General features: G+C 38.4%; 1 protein-coding gene across 1 annotated transcript in view; it reads right to left on the bottom strand.

Moving 5' to 3' along the window:
- Nucleotides 1-484: 484 nt before the first annotated feature.
- stom (stomatin) overlaps nt 485-19841 on the bottom strand; it is a 60457-nt gene continuing 41100 nt past the window's right edge. Inside the window, exons 4-7 of the mRNA XM_069887542.1 lie at nt 13105-13187; nt 12782-12985; nt 9894-10028; nt 485-4371 (exon numbers count right to left, since the gene is read on the bottom strand). Coding sequence (XP_069743643.1) covers nt 4177-4371; nt 9894-10028; nt 12782-12985; nt 13105-13187 — 617 coding nt within the window. The 3' untranslated portion in view covers nt 485-4176. The remainder of the gene's footprint in view (nt 4372-9893; nt 10029-12781; nt 12986-13104; nt 13188-19841) is intronic.

Genomic DNA, 19841 nt, shown 5'->3' with positions numbered 1-19841 from the left:
CACTGCTGAGATTACGTGCGTATGCTACACTATGGAAGTAGGCACAAATACAATGTTCTAAAGACAGATATATGGATGGGAAGGGAAGGATATGGACCAATACAAGCAAATGTGACTAGCCTATGATTGGTGTAGCAGTTAGCGCAACACCTTTACAGTGCCAGTGATTGGGATTCGAATCCCACAATGTCTGGAAGGAGTTTGTATGTCCTCTTTGTGTTTGCAAGGGTTTTCCCCAGAGTCTCCAGTTTCCTCCTACTGTTCAAAACGTATAAATTGGCTGGCATGGACTCTTGGGTTGATATGCCCTGTTACCAGCTTTATGCTTAAATTAAAAAAAAATCTGAATCTACCCCAGAATGCCGATTTGGTTGGCATGGATGAGTTGAGCTGAGCTAAAGGGCCTGTTCCACAGTGTATGATTCAATAGCTCTGAGTGTCACACTGTTAGGAAGAAGGAAGGATGGAAGCACAAACTTACATGGAGACTTTGACAGGTAACATTTATTAAATGCATTGCAAGCTTAATTATAAAACTATACTACTACAATCATAATGAACATGCCTTCAGAAACATATAATGTGAAAAAAATAAAATTAATTTCTGGCAGAAAAGCCTTGGTTATTACACAATGGTTACATTCTAAAGTGTTATTGAATTTACATTCATAAACTTCAAGAGTAATAAGATTATACAGCATAGAGCATTGTGTTGTAAGGCCTCCAAAACCTTGCCTTGGTCAATAAATGGTAACTCAAAATATGCAGCCTCAACTCTCTTGTAAGCAACATTTACCTTGTACTTGGGACTCCATTCACTCTGGGGCTGAACTGATTTCAATCCAAATTGGATCCAAAAGGTGTGTGAATGGACACCTGTCAGCTCATGTGGAAAGAAATCTGTTTGAACTAGGGCTAGATTAACTTTGATTCAGGAATTCCAATTGGTCACAAGGCAAGTTCATAAAAAAGTCTGCAGATGGGTCTTTTGTTTAAATTGTGGCCAATATTAACACCAAGTGTTTCAAGGAAATACCCAATGGACAGAGAGCAATGATCCCTGCTGTCACAACATTCCTTGAACTCATTCCATTTTCCTCTTATGGACTGAGCTTGGGTGCTTGAATAGTGTAAATTTGTTTTGCATGTAACAATAGTGTGTGCTTGACTTGAGCTGGAGTCAAGATTTAAGAATTAAAATGGGACAGGGCATTAAAAACATTTCTCCCATGGACATTCTCAAGGAGCTGATTGAGCATGGATAAACAACTGATCACATGCCAATGAAAAAATGTACTCAAAAAAAAGGAAAAAAAAAACTGTAGAGCCAATTTATTCCAGAGAGCAGGTAATCGAGAAAGCTGGAGCGAAATGAGAACAGATTAACCTGCATTTCTCCCATTAGCACCAATATCCAAGTATTAACGAAAACTCCTTGCCATTGCTATTATTTAAGGCAGCAATGATATGTTCTCAAAAATAGCCATTTTGTACAGGTACATTCATTCCTTTGACTGCAGGTATTTGGTTCTGAAGGTCATTAACCTGAAAGGGTTAAGCATTTTTCTCTCCACAGATATACTGGCCAGCTGAACATTTTCAGCCTTTTTTCCTACATTATTTTTTTATTTAAATATTTAACCAATGTTTATTTTATAGAAACTAAAATTGCTATGGGACCGTTCTTTCAACATTCACTACTGATATTACAAAAGTTAAGCTTACAGCAATGTCACCTGAACAAGCAAAACAGACTTTATTTTTTAAATGAGACCTGTGGTAAGTTTCTTGAAGACGTTTTTGCAATGAGGCCTGTCTAAAATTCCTTCTCTAAGTGTGAGAGGACACCACAACTACTTCACTGAGCTCAGAGGCACCCCTCAAACTTGGGGTCATGCAATTGGTCACATTGTTCCAGGATTTTGAAAGCCCCGGCCACAATTTGAATGCATTTACCCAGGCAATCCTACCAAGGGCTTTACTTATCACCATGGTATGGGTTTCTTATGGGATTTTGCAGTGTTGGCATAACAGAGTTTCCATTGCCCAACCATTTGCTATAGGTGGATTCCAGTGTTGGGCTTGAGGTTTATTTGCACTGTACCTTTAGATATTCCACAATAAAACTCATGGGGAAAATGGCGAGATCATACATTACTCACTTTCAATCTGCATTTCACCAATTGCAATTAAGACTCTTACTAAAAGAGATGGAATGAATTTGCAACAAGAATTAGACCTGCAATAAGAGGGCAGGTTCTTTTAACCATCTCTTGTGATGTTCAATTAATTACCACTTAACCAAGACATTTGGGTTTTAATGGACAAGGGCCCAAGCATACATGTGGTCAGATTCATCTCAACCTGCTGGAGATGGCTGGACTATGACAACTCAAACAATGAAACATCTTCTGAACAGGTTAATAGAAAATCAATTTTGACAAAGGTGCTTACAGAGTCTCCCCAATTACATAACCCTGGTTTGAAAAGGAAATAAAAACCCTTTAGAAAGAGATTGAGACTTAACTCCTCCACCCCTTCAAAACACTCTAAAGTTTTCATTATGTTCTAACTCCTTTTGTCATATGACATTACAGTGCTGCTTTAATGATTGGTTCATTGAAGTGCCAAGAAGCATGTAGCCAAGCCCCACTGTAGTCAAATAAACTGACTGTACCAAGATTTTTCAGTCGAATTTAATGAGCAAACTTACAGATTGGTAGGTGGACCTCAGTAAGACTAAACCATTTTCCTGTAAATCTTCTGCGCAGAAAAAAAGTAACAAGTATTGCACATTAAAGCAACATGCAAATAGATTGTAATAGGGTTGCAAATTTGTGCATGGTGGATTATTTTAGGAAATCTTTTTGTTTAAGATGCTTTAAGTCAAATTAACTCCATTCCAAACTTCTGATATGGTGCTGGAGGTAAAACAAGCAGACACAATATTTTTAAAATCAAATTTAAAACACATAGACTCCATGGAAGATATGGAAATGCAAATGCTTTTGAAAAGGAACTGTATGCTTTGATAGGAGTCCTCTTTTAAATATTTCACACAGATAAGGATATGCTGATTAATTTGCCAGCCAAGTGGGTAGGGGAAATGAAGGACAGAGGGCTCAGATTTCCAAAAAATCAGAAGCATTACAAAGTAGATATTTCATATGAACATTGTTCTCCACGAATTCTGAAGTGCAGGGTTAAATGGCAATGGGTTTATTTAGACTGGATGAGTTTTAGGATTCTGACTGCAATCAAGAATCAACTGTGTTATATCAAACAAGTAAATGTACAGAGAATAAAATTGAACAAATGACTAACAAGCTGCTTCATTTAGCTTTGAGCAATCAAATGTGAAAGCTGCATTGGCTAAATTAACAGTCACTTAGGTCTAGAGAACAACTGTGAGTGCAGTGACTTTGCCTGTCATTGTATGTACAGTATAACTCCGGTTATCCAAAATGGTTGGGACTGGGTCTATTTCAGATAAACAATAATTTTGGATAACTGGTCACTTTTTTTAAAAAAACAGCCCAGTAACAACAGCTACTTACTTGTAACGGTGCTTAAACAACAAGGGAAGGCTTTTAAAGCATGAAATAATGTTTAATTCTCAACAAAAAACAACCTGAACAAAACATTTCCTCTTTTTATTTTCAGTCACATCCTCAGTGCTATCTGAAGACCTCTTTGCCATTGTAAAACCCTTGTGTGCTCTGTTAGAATCAAAATGGCATCTCAGAGATGCCCATGAGCTTGCTGGGTTTAAAATTTTTTCAAACTGTGCCATCAGTTCGGCTTTGAAAAAAATTTCAGATATCTGAGGATTTCTGATTATTTTGGATATCCTCATTTATCCGAAAATTTTCAGAGGCGCAATGACGCCATTTTTCTGAAATCCTCAATTATCTGAACAATTTTTTGGAGCCTAACAGACATCACTTCTGGGTCCAAAACATTTTGGATAATAGGATTTCAGAGAATCGGAGTTGTACTGTTTTACATTCTGAATCTTTTCTTTAACAAATGATCAAAGTGTAAGCATTCACATGTTATCAGACAAGATAGCCCATTAATGTAAACTAGGATCACTGAATGGAAAAAAATTAAAAGTGATTCTAACCAAAATATGTCACTGGAAAAACATATGGTCAAAGTTTGAGTTCTAACATGTCACTTTTTTGCCCCCATAATATTTTGCACCAGGTCCATTGGTAGAGGGAATACAATTGTGGAGTTCTTCTCAGCTGCAATGGTGGTGAGGGTCTGCAGGTAACGAAGTTGCAGTGCTGCTGGAGACTCGGAGATCACAATGGCTGCTTCCTTCAGAGCCCTGGAAGCATTCATTTCTCCTTCGGCTGCAATCACCTGCAAGGACAAACATAATCAATGATCTGCAAGAAATCTGCAAAGAATAGGAGGGAAACATGCACATCTATAACTAGATAAATGTAAAGGTTTTCACGATTTGATCAGCGAAGATAAAATACAAATAAAGAAGGTAGTAAAATGCAAGGAGTGGGGATTATTATCACAGAAATTACTTTTTAAAGGCATAGTTTTATAGATCAATAAAGGATCTTCTATAGAGCTGATATCTAAAGATGGGGTGTGGTGATAATGCAAAGATGACAAAATGAAGATTAACATCAGCAATCTTCTAGAATTGGCATGTTGATGTAAATATTTGTGGTCCAACTGTGTCCTTGTAGTGCAGAAAATACAGTCATTCATACAGCACGGAACAGGCTATTTGGCCAAACTCGTCCATCCTGACAAAAATGCCACGTGCTAGCCCCTTCCACCTGCATTTAGCCTATATACTTCTAAGCTCTTGTTATCCATATATCTGTCCAATTGTGTTTTGAATGTTAAAATTATAGAAACACTTCTAATGTGTCTCAATCCAGTAGAGTAACAAACGGATTTGGAGGTATTGATTTAAAAAAATGGAGCTACTTAATAGTTTATAAAAAAAAGACAGCATTGGAAGAATTTCACAAGAGGTATAGAACAGGAAAACAGATGATCAGGTCTCCTTTGCACCACACATTGATATTTAGAGAATAATTCTGATACGCCCATTAGAGTAAGAATATGGGGGAATGGCATGGTTAGCTTAGCGGTTAGTGCAACACTATTGCAGTAACCTGAGTTCAAATTCAGCGCTGACTGTCAGGAATTTGTACGTTCTCCTCACATTTGTATGGGTTTCCTCCGAGAACTCTGGTTTCCACCCATCCTTCAAAAATGTACAGGGGTTGTATGTTAATTGGAGTATTTGGGCTGCATAAGGCAGAAGGACCTGCAACTATTCTGTTGAACTAAATTTAAAATTAAAAAAAGTGTAGAGATAATATAAAAGAATTGAAAGATTATAGGCATCAGGAAAGGCTAATACGGATCTTCTTGAGTGTTAATTAGCCATATTGGATTGGTTTTGCTTTTATGGACAGGACATGCCAGGGCAATTTTCCACCTTGCCACTGGATGTCAGTTTTGCTTTCTGAAATGGCTTGACTAGAGGGGTGACTAGTCTTTAACCTTGCGTACCTGATGGAAAGACGCCCATCTCAGATGTTATTTCATATCACATGGGAGCGAGTCAAACTGGCTGAAAGACTGCTTCTATGATGGTGGGACCTCAAGATAAAACTGAGAGAGGCATCATCCTCTTGGCACTCATGGCTGAACAGAGTTGCAAATACCTTAACACTCTCATTCTGGGCCCAAGTACCACTGAGGATAGGGGTGCTCCTGAAGCTTCTTCTTCCCGTTACTACCACCACAAATGCTTCATGTTTGCGGAGCTTTAGTTTAACTTGTTTGTAATGGATCACAAACTTAGTCTATTATGTGCTGCTTGGCAACCATGTAGTCCTGTGCTGTAGCTTCACTTGCTTGGCACCTTGTTTTTAGGTGTACCCCTTCTGACCTCATCGTAGGACCAATGATGCTACTCTTGTTTGATTACACTAGTAGAATGAGGAATTTGGCAGGCCGTGAGATTTCATAACCATCTCTTAACTAAAAATACCAAGAATATGTTGGCAATAAAATGTAGTACATGCATCCTGCTGGATTGATTTTAACCCAATGATAAATTTATTTATAAAAATTTTATAAATTTAAATTAACTTCAGGCATACAGCACAGTAACAGGCTATTCTAGCCCATGACTCCATGCTGCACAATTTCCACCCAATTAACCTACATGGTACGTTTCAAATGGTGGGAAGAAACCGGAGCCCCCAGTGAAAACCCACGCAGACACGGGGAGGACTAACAAACTCCTCACAGACCTTGCAGGATTCGAACCCCAGTCCCAATTGCTGGCGCTGTAAATGTGTTGTGCTAACCGCTCTGCCAACTGTGCTGCCTCAGAGGTCAAAAGGTTTCACTGTTAACCTGGAGACATGAACAGCAAATTTGTGCTGCTCTAATTTATAAATGTCATTCCTCGAAAAATCACTTTTTAATAGTGCAAACGTTACAATGGCAAATTATTTCACCATCGACAATGCTGCCATTGCATTGTACACCCAAAACCAACATGTTTACAAGGCTATCAGCTACAGAGCTTGGTTACTGCTAGTTATTCCAAGAAAAAAATAGAATGCATTATGTGACAGTTACATTGTTTCTCCAGCTTACATAGATGCCTTATTGTTCAACGACATGTATATAAAAGGCAGTCTTTTGATCAACAACTATTTGCCAAAGGGGAACTTAAATACAGATAAAAACTTTCTGGTCAATTTTAAAGTAGAAAATGTTTCAATGGAGATTATATATGAAACCACCAAATCATTTTCACCAATTAGATTTCGGGGAAATAAAAGCTTGACTTCACTCAGAATCAAAACTATTTTTCAGAAAAGTGGAGCAAGTAAAATCATTGTTGGTAATAGGAATTACACAAGTTCGTTAATGACATTTCAACCCTCTCCCCCCCCCAATAAAATAGCATATAGTCTGAGACTAGGAAGCTCTCAGACGTACTTTGTCTGTGCCAAGTTAATAATGGCCCAGGGTGATCTGCAAAAAACTTTAGAATCCACACTTTTAAGGAACAAGCAGGTGGAAAGATCGAGAACAGCATAAAGGGGCTAAGGTTGCCACTCTAGAGAGCAGGGATTATGGTTGGTAATAGCTCAGTAACTGAATTGTCTTCCAGTAATCGACAGCAAAGCTGATAATTGGTGAGCCATTGTGACTCGCTCAATATCTTTAAAGTGACTTGGAGGAGTGGATAAGTACAAAAGTTAAAAAGAGCAGTGCTAGATCTGCTTAGTGAGTACACCAAAACCCCTGTTATCTGGAATTGAAGCAACTGGCAAAAAAAAAATTGAGGAAAATAAATAGGTAAAAAATATGGAAGTTTGAAATTGGTGTGCTTCTCCATTAGTTCGCCAATCGCACAACACAAAATCTCAAGCAACTGGAAATACACTTACCCACCATCTACCAATCCCCAGAAGTGCTGGATACCATGGGGCTTCCTGTAGTAACATTTACCTGAACACTCATGAAGATTGCTGTATATGGTTATATGGTTAAGACTAGAACACTCAATCTAGGCTGGCCGCAGGCAGTGAGCACAAGGTATTCAATCATTGAAATTAGTGTTAAATATTCCACTGAACTATTGCAGGGCAAATTGTTCTCAGCAAGCATCACAACCACCAATGCCAGAAACATAAGCTCATCATTATCTTGTTTGCTCTGTGAGCAAATCATTTTGCAGACAATCTTGTTCATCTGTACAACATGATTCAGAATACATCAATGGACATAAACTATTTTATGATGTCCCTAGAACATACATTGCAAGTACTGTACTCTCTATTCTTTATCAATGTGTTGACGGAACGAAAAAAGCCTCCCCAAGAGAGGGAATTTGGGACATTCCCTCCACTTCTGATTTTCTTTTAAATAGGGGGAAAAACTTCTCCCCTCATGTCACGCCACTCTGCAGCTGACTGGAATAATTAGGCAATATACTCTTTGATCTCAGGTTTAGTTATCTTTCTCAATTTTGATCCTTACACTCCTAGGCTCCTGAAGTTTCTTCTGCAAAGCAAATAATAAAAATATTTTGGGATAATAGCAGAGTAACTTGACATATAACACATGAAATTTATATAAAGACCAGGTGACTTTGTTGCATACAAGGCTCCCCATTACTCAGGAGTCTCCTGAGTAATGAATTGATAAAGACCAATTTCTTTGAGGTTTTTAATTCATTTTTCGGGATCTGCTCAGCACTGGCCCGACCAGCATTTACAGCCCACCCATCAATGCCCCTTCAGAAAGTGGCATTGACCAAGAATGCAGGCCACTTTGAGGATATTTATTTATAAAACCTGGGGTTGGTCTTGAGTTGCAAGTAAACCTGACTGGGAAAGGATGACAGATTCCCCCTTGAAGGGCACTGATGTGACAATCCAGAAGTGTTTTGGCCTTCATCACTAAGTTTTGCTAGTGTTGCAATTACCAAATTATTAGCTGAATTTAAGTTGCACAATTGTCATGGAGGGATTTAAAATCAGATCTATGGAAAATTAGTTCAGGCATCTGTAGTATTAATCAAGTGAATAAGCATTTTCATTGAGGACTTACTTGCTAGAGACAGTGTACAAAAAGCATTTGTGTTAACACTATCAACTAGTAAGATGCTCACTGAAAAGCAGAATCCTCTTCTCTTACTGCAGTCACTGAATCCAAAATTCAAAGAGGAATTTAACAAGATTACAGTAAATGATTTACTGAATTTTAAAACAAAACCAAAATTTCTGCACTTAAGCACAACATAAGGTTCATAATATCAGTGTTTCCTTTATCCTATCATGGATGCCACGGTTAGCGTACTGGTCAGTGAAACACTATTACAGCGCAAGTGATTCAGGTTCCAATCCAGCGCTGTCTGAAAGGAGTTTGTACATTCTCCCTTCAAAATGTATAGGAGTTGTAGATTAATTGGGGCACAGGCTCATGGTCCGGAAGGGCTTGTTACTGTGCTGTATGTCTAAATTAAAAAAAATAAATATGATCAAATGAAAAGCTACTGGTGTTTCAATTCTGTGCCCATAACCACAGCATTAAAAAAACTTTCCACTGTAAGTATCTTTGATACAGAAATATCTGAAATTTTGAGCTGTACCTCAGGTCAGATACCATTTGAGCATGACCTTTTTTTATGGATTCCAATTCTGGCATACTGAGGCAGGTTTGAGTGTAAATAAATCCCGAAGGCTCCAGCAATCTCTCATCTAATACTCAATAAACAAGATCCAAATACATCAACAATCAAAAGACCCTTCACATATTTCATGCAGCAGTAAAAGGCCTGATCACATGTATTCATTTAAACAGGTCAGAATTTAGATGGATCTGTGCGTGACCAGCACAAGAAATTAGCAGAGCCAATATTCCTCCAGTTAATAATTCCAAGCAACAACAGATCAGCCAATAAAGAAGGAGTCCCTCACCTGTCAAATACAGATACATGACAGGACTATCAAGTAACCTTGCTCAAAGAAGCTACTGGCTATCAAAATAGATTTGCTGAGAAAATAGAACGAGCGTATATGGTGTTTGTAATGCAACAGCAATTTGCCAAGAGAAAGAATTGCTAAACTATGTTAGTCACTGCCAGTTAATTATACATTCTAGATCAACTTGTTCAAAGATGAACTGATATATCCTATCATGCTACTTTTTATTCCTGTTACGTTTCTTTAAACAAAAATGAGAGATTTAGAAGAAACACTACATTAGTATCTTATCAGTCCAAATGCAGAGTAGAGAAATCAGTTAAATCCAAGACCAAAACCAATCAGTTTACTGCACAAAATACTGTTAGAACCACTCAGTCACATTGTGCTCACCTTGGCTCTGGCCTCTCTTGCTGCCTCAGCCTCTGCTGCCATTGCTCTCTGCAGTTGGATAGGAAGCTTCACATCTTTGATCTCCACGCGCTCAACCTTAATTCCCCATTCATCTGTGGCAACGTCGAGAGTTGTCTGTGAGAGTATCAAGCAGAGTTTACTGGTGTGGAATCACCAATGTGCACAATTTTCTCTGAAGACTGGAAATTCTGGTCACTAATAGTAGCAAAAGTAATCTATCCCACATTATACCAACACCAGTCTCATAAAGCAAAGAAACTGCACAACATCCTTTCTCATCTCCAAAACCCAATTCTCATTTACAGAGAAAAATATTCCAAAGTTCTTTACAGAAAATGGTCAAACAAAATTTGACATTAAGCCACTTATAGTCATTCAATATTTGCCCCTTTCCAAATGCCTTGGAAGAGTGTGGGTAAGTTGCTTTCTTGACTCACTGCAGCCCTATTGATGAGGGCAATGCTGAAGAAAATGGAAGAATTTAGGCCTAGTGACAAAGGAATGGCAATTGAGTTAGTATAGATTTACAGGGGAACTTATAGATGGTGTCGCCAAGCACCTGCTGCCCTTGTTTGTCTCATATTTCAGTTACATGTTTAATAGGTGTGGTCAAAGTAACTTTGGCATGTTACTACAGTGCATTCTTTGGTGGGTGCTCACCGAAGCCATACTGTACCAGTGGCAGAGGGAGTTAAGATTTAGGAAAGTGGACGAAATGCAAATAGAGCAAGCGATAAGCTTGAGCATCATTGGAGCTATATTCCTGCAGGTAAAGGCATCATACGCTTGACTTGTGGTTGGTAAATGGCAGAAGGGTTTGGGGAATCAGGAAAGGAGTCCTCAGCTGCAAAATGTCCATCCTCTGATCTACTCTCAGGAATATTTGTCATGTATCCAGTTAGATTTCTGGTCCACAGTAACTTGTCATGCCATTTCCTCTCCCAAGACTTACTAATGATGGCAACGTTAACAATATTTAATTATAAGAAGAGATGGAGGAAATTAACATAATCCTTGTAACGAATTTTACAATCGATAATTAAAAGTAATAATCTTTGAGGAGCATCTTCAAAAAAGAAAGAATCAAAGACCAAAACCCTAAACAATTATATTTGAGGTAGACCAAGAGGTCAAAACTGGAGGAGCACAAATATCTGAGGGCTAAATGACTAGATAGGGCGGGGGGGTTGGGGTTAGAGATATGAAGGGATAATGTCAATGGGGAGAATTTTTTTGGGGGGGGGGTTTGCATATTTTGGAGACAATTCAGGTTTTAAAAACCTTAAGATACAGGGAATATAGAGTAGGCCAGGGCAAGAGTAGTGGACAACCTTTAGGTCAAACTGATTGTGCAGAACAAACTACCACAATAAAAGTGTAAACAGTGACATTCATCATTTTCTACCTAGTGGCCACATGAGAAAAGAATGAATGAAAATCTGAGATAAACCCAACACAGTGTTTCAGATTAATGGGATAAATTGTACTTTTTATTGGATGAAACATTTTGAAAGAATCGCTCAATCATGAGAAATAAAATTAAGGATAAAAGAAAATGTTGAAAAACAAAGTTGACTTGAAAGAAATAGCTGCAGCATTAATCAATTGTTTATGACGTTAATGACTGGTTGTGTTATTTATAGCCCGCGATAAAATAATTGAAAACATAAATAAAGAAAAGATAAATTCAACAGTGGAAAACATTATGCAAAGTTGACAATTTGACATGTGCCCCTGCCAAATTTGGTATCCTGATCTTAATCAATAAAGCAATAAATGCTACCATGTTGAATTCAAACTATACAAGGTAACAGAGAAATTACATAATTTTTTCATGTATTTACTGTCAAAATGTAGACAATATTAGCACCTGCTGCCTTATTCTTCCAATAATAATATTAGCAATACAGAAAACAGAAATCGCTCGAGGACTGAAAATGTTGCACAATCACTTGATTATGTGAGTGGGTACATGACCTAAGGAATTTAACGTGAGGTTTGGAGGTAATTTTGTATCAAAGAAAAATAGGGTCTTTCCTCCAAAATTGGTGAAAAACTTGGAGATATGGTAGAATTAAATGACAACCTACTCAAATTAATGAAGGATTTCCACCAGTACAAAAAAGGGCTAATGGAGTGTTGCTCTTTAGCTCAAAAGGTCAAACCCCAGCTCTGGTGAGTAATACACACCAAATTTCAGGAAAGATGCATTGGCTGCAAGAGACTAAAGCACAGATTCACTAGAATAAAATAAAAATTTAAAGATTAAAACATGAAGATTTGAATGATAAAATGGGCGTACAGTGATCACAGTGGTCAGCACAACACTGTTACAGCACCAGTGACCTGGGTTTAAATCGGCACTGTCTGTAAGGAGTTTGTAAGTTCTCCCCATGTTTGCATGGGTTTCCTCCAGGTGCTCCGGTTTACTTCCACCTTTCAAAGCGTACAGGGGTTGTAGGTCAATTGGGTGTAATTGGGTGGCACAGGCTCATGGGCTGGAAGGGCCTGTTGCTGCGCTACATGTCTAAAAAAAATAAAAGCAGCAGTCCCCCTTAGCATTTGCTGAGAACTGTGGGTTCAAGGTTAGTGTCATGTTTGAAAGTGTTGACACATGTGTCTGCTGGTGTACCCTGGGGTGGCAAGTTCTAGATTTCAAGACTCCAGACTCAGTACCCCATTAAATCTGTCTCCTCTGAAAATGTTCTCCAACACTGGTATTCATTTTTTGGATCGAGGGCTGGGTTAGGTGGAGAATGAGGAAGTGAAATACAAACATCTCTAAGATTACCAGAAATGAAGATCAAATTTCAATCTACATTTGTTGGCCCAAATAATTACGATCAAAATCAAGCTCACACACTCACCTGCATATTATGGGCAATCTCCTCCCGGTCTGAAAGAATCTGAGACAGATTCTTTGTTCCAAGTACGTTCCTCAAAGTGGTCTGAGCCAAGAGACGGGTTGCAGAATCTGCATTGGTGATATTTGCAACAGCAAGTATTGCATTCTGGACGCGGTAATACACAACTCCATCAACGCTGACTGTCACAGAATCCTTGGTGAGAATCTAGAATCCAAGAAGCAAATGATTCAAGATTCTTGGGAGTGTGGACAAAACTAGAGTGTAAGCTGAAAGAACAATATTCCACAAAGCTTTATACAGCAATTAATTTCTATTTGTTGTACCTCTTGAGGGGGAATGTCAAATGAAATAGTTCTCATATCCACTTTAACAAAGGAGTCAGTACATGGCAGGACAAAGAACAAACCTGTAATCAAAGAAGAGGGAAGAAAGCAATCAGAAGAGTTGCTAAAGCAGAGTCAAACTACTGTTAATTTTACTTAAAATGCACACATGACTTGCTTCTTCTTCCAGCAGAATGTGTAACTACAGCTAAATGCCACTTTAATTGCGATAGGTCTCAAAATTGTTTGACAAGATTCACATTTTTTATTATTATTTTATTCATTTGCATTGAACACCAAACAAATTTTACTCATCTTTATAAGCTGGGGCTTACCTCACCTTTCCTACATGTTTCAAGACAAAAAAAAATCATATTTAAATAGAACCACGTAAAACTTAACAATGCACTTATATACTTCTTTGAGCATTTTCAGGCAGTCAGAAATTCCCATCTCTGATGAAAATCTATTTTCAAAATCACCCTTCCTCGATAGTTGTGTTATTTCATAAATTCAGCATTAAATACAGAAAATAACTCACAAGGACTTCTCACTGCTGATGAATTAATGAGACAACAAAAAGCTACAGCTACGATGCTGCTCCAATAGATAACATTTCTCCTTCTAAGACTTTTGTCCTGAATCAATTGTTAACTGAATTAGTACTTTTGTAACAATTTGCATGTTAAAAACAAAGATATTGATTGACATCCTAGTGATGTTCAATTAAGGTAAAGATAATGAACTTATTTGAGAACATGCAGTGGAGTGGGCAAAAAAATAAATCAAATATCTCCTGTGACCGCAGGAGGTGCTCCACTTGCACCTGCACCTCCTCCTTCACCATTGAGGGCCCTAAAAATCCTTTCAACTAAAGCAACACTTCATTTGTGAATATGCATAGATCATCTACTGCATCTGGTGCTCCCGTTGTGGTCTCCTCTACATCGGAGAGACTGAGTGTAGACTAAGAGATCAGTTTATTGAATATCTCGGCTCGGTCTGCTGCAATAGTGTGGATCTCCCAGTGGCCACCCATTTCAATTCCCCATCCCATTCCCTTGCTGACATGTCTGTCTATGGTCTCACACACTGCCAGATGAGACTACCTGCAAATTGGAGGAACAACACCTCATCTTCTGTCTGGGCACCCACCAAAAGGATGACATTAATACTGACTTCTCCGGTTTCCATTAAACCTTCCCTCTGCTACCGCCCCCCTATCCTCATCCCCCTTTCTGCTTTCCTCTAGTTCTCTCTCTCCCCACCCCCTATTTCTCTCTGTCTCCTTTATTTAGACACCTGTCTGCATTTTGCTTATACCTTGAAGAAGGGCTCAAGCGGGAAACATCGTTAATATATCTTTACTGCGAGAGACCGGCTAAGTTTCTCTAGCATTTCTGAGAGTTTTTAAAAATCAGATGCTCCTGGCCTTTCAGACTGGTGGTGATTCTTTGTAAGAATGAAGCAATTAATCTCTCTCCTTTAATCTTTCCCCATACCTTTCCAGCATTTGCATATCAAACATATTTGAATTTCCTTTCAAGCAAAGCATTTATTCACACAAACATAATATCTGGAAAAACTCATCAAAAATGGAGAGAGAAACTGGGTTAACATTTCAGCTTGATAACTTCTCAACAAGTGCAGACTTACTGAAAAGGTACAGATACCACAAATCTCATTGTTCCTATAAACTTTCTGTAAATTTTGTGTCTGTCTGAAACTTCTAGAGATCTCAGGGTTGCTTCATTCTATTTTTAGTGCATTTCCTGTACAATATGCCTTTAGCAAAATGCCTGGGCGGCTAAAAATGACTTTTTCCATTTTACTTATTTCTTCATACCCAAAGTTCCAAAGCAGTCATGTTGGAAGAGATCCAGCAAGCCAGGTTTGTTCATGGTTGTGCATGCTGTTCGTGTGGAGTTTCCACGGCTGTGTGGATTTCTTCAACGTCCCAGAGACACGTTGATAGGTTAAATGGTTCCATTTAATTAGTTCCAGTACAGCTGGTTAACAGGAGAAAGAGGGGCATATGAAAGAGAACAGGTTCTAGGGAAAAAGTGGGAGTGAATGAGACTAATGGGGATGCTCAATGAGCCAGCATACACTTGAAGGGCCAAAATGCCTTGTTGCAATGAGGTGTAACTTTGTTCCATTCCATTCAGTTGAGGTTAGTGTATTCTTAAACAAAATTAGAGAAGTGGAGGAGCGTGGATGGGTGGGGGAAGGTATATGTGAGGATCTGTAAAGAAAGGTTTGAAAATAGGCATTTTTCATTTGAGACCTACCAATGGGAACAAATTCGTGCCATCTGCAGGATAGCTCATCAGAACAATCTTTGAATTCTCACTTAAAAGTAAGGCTTTAACCTGAAAGTCAATTGTGATAGATTATGTTGTGCTTGTTTTGTATACAGGTATGTTTTTTGGGAGATAAATTGGGGCAGGCTTTTTAGTGTAGGTCACATACAAACACTTTAAAACAGATCTTATTTAATATACTGGAGCTCTGCTCATGCCAGACAGACTGGCGCCAAGAGCCTTTGCAAAAGCTTTGGAGCGTGCCCAAGAGACTTCACTAATGGATTGTTGTTTACAAAAAGGCAACAGATGAAAGAACTCGTCAGAGCCACGGTGTCTGGAGGGGAACTTGCTGTTCTAAGAGGGTCATGTGGTTTTACAAGCAGAGAGAGAGAGAGTAAAACAAGCTTTCTCTCTGAGAGAAAGAATTCAGTTCTGCAGTTTTCAGTCTGCAGCAACAGCTGGGACTGGAACAGGACAAGCAGGTAAGCTTGTGGAAAAGCCCCATTTGGAAGATGGGTTGCAAGTGCTTAGTTCAACTTGGTCAAACCCCTTTTGGTTCACGCAAGAGGAGAGGACTGGGTACCTAATGTTTCACTTGAAATAAGAGAAACAAAAAGGAACTCTGTGGTGACCTGAAAGAAAGAGGTTATCATCTGGAAAACCCTGATGGAGCAAGTTTCTTCGGCAAGACACTGAAGTGGCTGGTTACAAGGAATCAGTTGTGGGAGTCCAGTGAACAACGAATCTCTTTCTGTAAACCAACAATAACCTTCCTGAGTGGTAATCATTTACCTTTCAAGCACCAAAGCCTGGTGAATTTCATAAATGTTACACTCTGTGCACAGTAAAGAATTGCCTGCAACCAGTAAACTTGGAGGAATGAGAAGTGAGATTGGACTGTGAATCAAAGAACTTTTCTCAACTTACACACAGATTGCATACACGTGCACTTAGAATTAGAAGGGGGTTAAGTTAGGTTAGTTAAGTTAATAATAATAAGTTAAAGTTTGATCCTGTTTTCATGTTTAAAGATAATTAAAAGCAACTTTTGTTTAAGTAACCATTTGTCTTGGTGAATATCTATTGCTGCTGGGTTTTAGGGTCCTCTGTGCTCGTAACACAGTACAAAGTGACACCTCTTTATTATTTGCCAGACCGGACCAATGCAATTCCCTACCCCTACTCAAAAAAGAGCATTGCTGAAATTCTTGCATTTACTTGTGGAGAATTGGGGCAGAATAGGCAAACGAGAGAGGAATGAGTGTGAGGCAGTAATGAATAGGATAAATAGGAAGAAAGTCATCAAACATCAAACTATTTGAAGAGTTGAGAATTTATGCTCAAACACATCACCAGACAGGCTAATCCTTGAAAGTCTTACTGCAGGAACTCAAGGATGTTATACTAGCCTTTCTTAGAGAAAAGCTTGGTGCAATGGAAGTTATTGAAGTAGTCTAGCAAACCTTTGGTTTGATTTGTCTGACTATCTCTTTTCTCCTGCACTATTTCTGAGGAGTTATTCTTATCATCATAAGATAGAGAAATGGCAAGGTCCAAAACCCAGGTGCCACCTGATAACATGGCTGTCTGCCACCATCCAACACAAGATAACTAGGTAATGGAATTCAAACCCATTTTATTTGTGACAAAATTTTCCAATGTAAAACTTTTACATGAAATTAATCTGATTAGTGCATGCTCACTGTGCAACTACACTTCAACATAGGTTGTGCTTTTAACAGCCAACAAGTTATCAACTCACTATTTTAAAAATCTTGTCAGCAGTTTTGTTGCATTTCTCCGCCTTCCTGACCAGAGTAAAGATCATGGCAACTTCGCTCTTGATTTACAGGACAATTCAATAATAGTCGAAAGAAATAGGAATGCTTTCCACACTCTGTGGCATAACCTAAATGCTAACTCTAAGATATCACACTAGGTTGGAAACACACAAGAACAGTAAATCAAATCAAAAATCTAAGATTAAGGTTTCTCCTACAACATGAATAGTTGTGTTGTTCTGGCATCATATCAGATATAACATTCTCCATTCACAATACTTGCAGATGTTTTTAATTCAAAGCACTAATCTTTCAGGTGCCCTTTTAGTTTTATATCCCTTTGCACAATGGATAAATCATTTTCTATCTATACTGTACTGCTTCCCACCATTAAGAATAGCACTGAACAGAATATGATTGGACCCACAGCTTCTTCCAGTAAAAGTAAGATTATTGCATTAAAAATAATCAATCTCACTCACAAACAAATGTGTGGTCACCAGGTTTAAAGCACAGGAATGAGTAGCAATCTGGCAGGGAATAACGCTGACACTAATTGTTCTTCTTTGGCTTGGGTTCGCGGACGAAGATTTATGGAGGGGTAATGTCTACGTCAGCTGCAGGCTCGTTTGTGGCTGACAAGTCTGATGTGGGACACTAATTGTAGCTTATAAGAAAACTAACCTTTCCCAATCAATCAGACTTGGTTTGTTAGCCAGCAACCAGTCTCTGGTTTAGGATTACTTGTCAAAACAGGATTCTTTGAATTATTGCTTGTAATATCTTTTGGTTTTTTTTCAGATGGGATTTAAAAAGGTATAAAAATTCCAACATAAATAGCAGTTTAGATAAAATAAAGATATTTCGAAAATAAGTAAGTTTAGCAATAGAAAAAAACCAAGGGAAGAAACCTGACTAACATGGCCATTCCATTTGGACATTGTACAGAGAGAGGGATGATTAGATGACATCAAATTAAATCCAACATCACTGGTGCTTCCTCCCATTTTTACCGGCCAATGCAGTTACTGGAATATTTTGAAAAAGACAAGTCATCTTTAACAGCACAATCCAATTTTTAAATAGATTAAAGAAATGTAATGTTTTAGCTCAAGAGCTATCATTATTTCTGTGTCAGAGTCAAAGATTTTTTTCTGATCTTTTAATGCTTTAAATTAAACAGGAAATTGCTTGGATTTTGATGGCATCTGAATTTGACTTATGCAATGGACAGCCAGCACTCATAATCTACCATTAGTAGACTTGCACAAGAAAATATTTCATCATTTCTGCTAAGTAACTCTCAAATCACAAAACCCGAGATTACTCAAGGGATGCCAATAATGCTTGTGGAAATTTACCAAGAGCTTGAGGCAGGAAGCTCTCACTCAAATGCTCTAGGCAGGTAGTTCCAGTTTATATGTGTTTAATACAGGAAAGAAATGGTCGGAGAAATAGACGTGCATTTATCGAGTTCCCCTTTCCAGAATGACCCAGAGCAGTTTATCCTAGTGAAGTTTTTCTGACGGCCTCTGAAACATGTAGGAGATATGCAGGCAATTTCTGTATGCAATCTCCTGTACCCAGCAGAATCATCATGACCAATTAATTAACTGAACGTTGGCAAGGATATCAGGACATTTTTATGTTTCTTGTTTGCAATAACACCACCAGAGAGCAGACAGGGCCCCACTTTAATGACTAACATATTATTTTACAAAGGTCATGTTTGAGAAGGCAATGGGCTACTCCATAACTGATCCTCTTCCCTTCATGGCAACAGGAATAAACAGATAGAAGGTACTATTTAATCCAAGAGCACTTATCACCTAGTAATTTGACTTTGTCTGAATACCAGCAGTTATCGCACAATCATTGTGAGCCAATGGCCTTGTTGGCTAATCACATTAACTCAGTGACCACAAACACTCTCATTGTGAATCCAAAGAAACACTGGTCAAAGCTGAAGCTCATCCACCTGGCAGAACTTCCTCAAGCATCCTCATTCTCAACGTTGAGTGGTGGGGGGAGGTTAAGGAGGGAGGGAAGGGAGGGAGGAAAAGGGGAGAAAATGACACTGTGTATATTCAAGAGGGAAATGTTTGTGTGGTTCATTGTGTGAAAAATAAAAAAAATTAAAATAAAAAGCATCCTCATTCTCTGCTGTGGTCCATGACCGAAAAGAAGCACAAATGTTACCATTGAATATTGGGAGGGCAATATTTGTGTGCTTGAAAGACTCACTCAATTCCAAGTGGTAGATCAGTTGACACAGTACTATCCTTATAACTGCAATCTGAGAAGCATCAGGATTAGAACTTGGAGCTTGGATGACCTGCCTCGCCCAACATCTCTGTCCATTTATGGCAGAATCTCACTATAGCTCAGAGAACCATCAATGTTGCTCCAGATCTTAAACTCAGAATTCAAACTGTTTTACTTCGTATATTCCACCTTTGTTCATCACCTCATTCCTTTTGTATGTCATTTTCAGACTTTGGGTACATCCCAAGATGTTTCATACAGATCTCAAGCCTCATCTTTCACTCTATATCCATTCCTAACATTTTCAAAGCTCCATACTTGTATGTCATTTTCATGTTACACAGGTTTCAGTAATCTCCAGGGATGCCAATATTTACAGTGCCCA

This window comes from Narcine bancroftii, chromosome 1, assembly GCF_036971445.1.
Source record: "Narcine bancroftii isolate sNarBan1 chromosome 1, sNarBan1.hap1, whole genome shotgun sequence".
Classification (NCBI taxonomy): domain Eukaryota; kingdom Metazoa; phylum Chordata; class Chondrichthyes; order Torpediniformes; family Narcinidae; genus Narcine; species Narcine bancroftii.
Note: the sequence above shows the minus strand (reverse complement) of the source record. Positions and strands in the feature narration are given on the sequence as shown.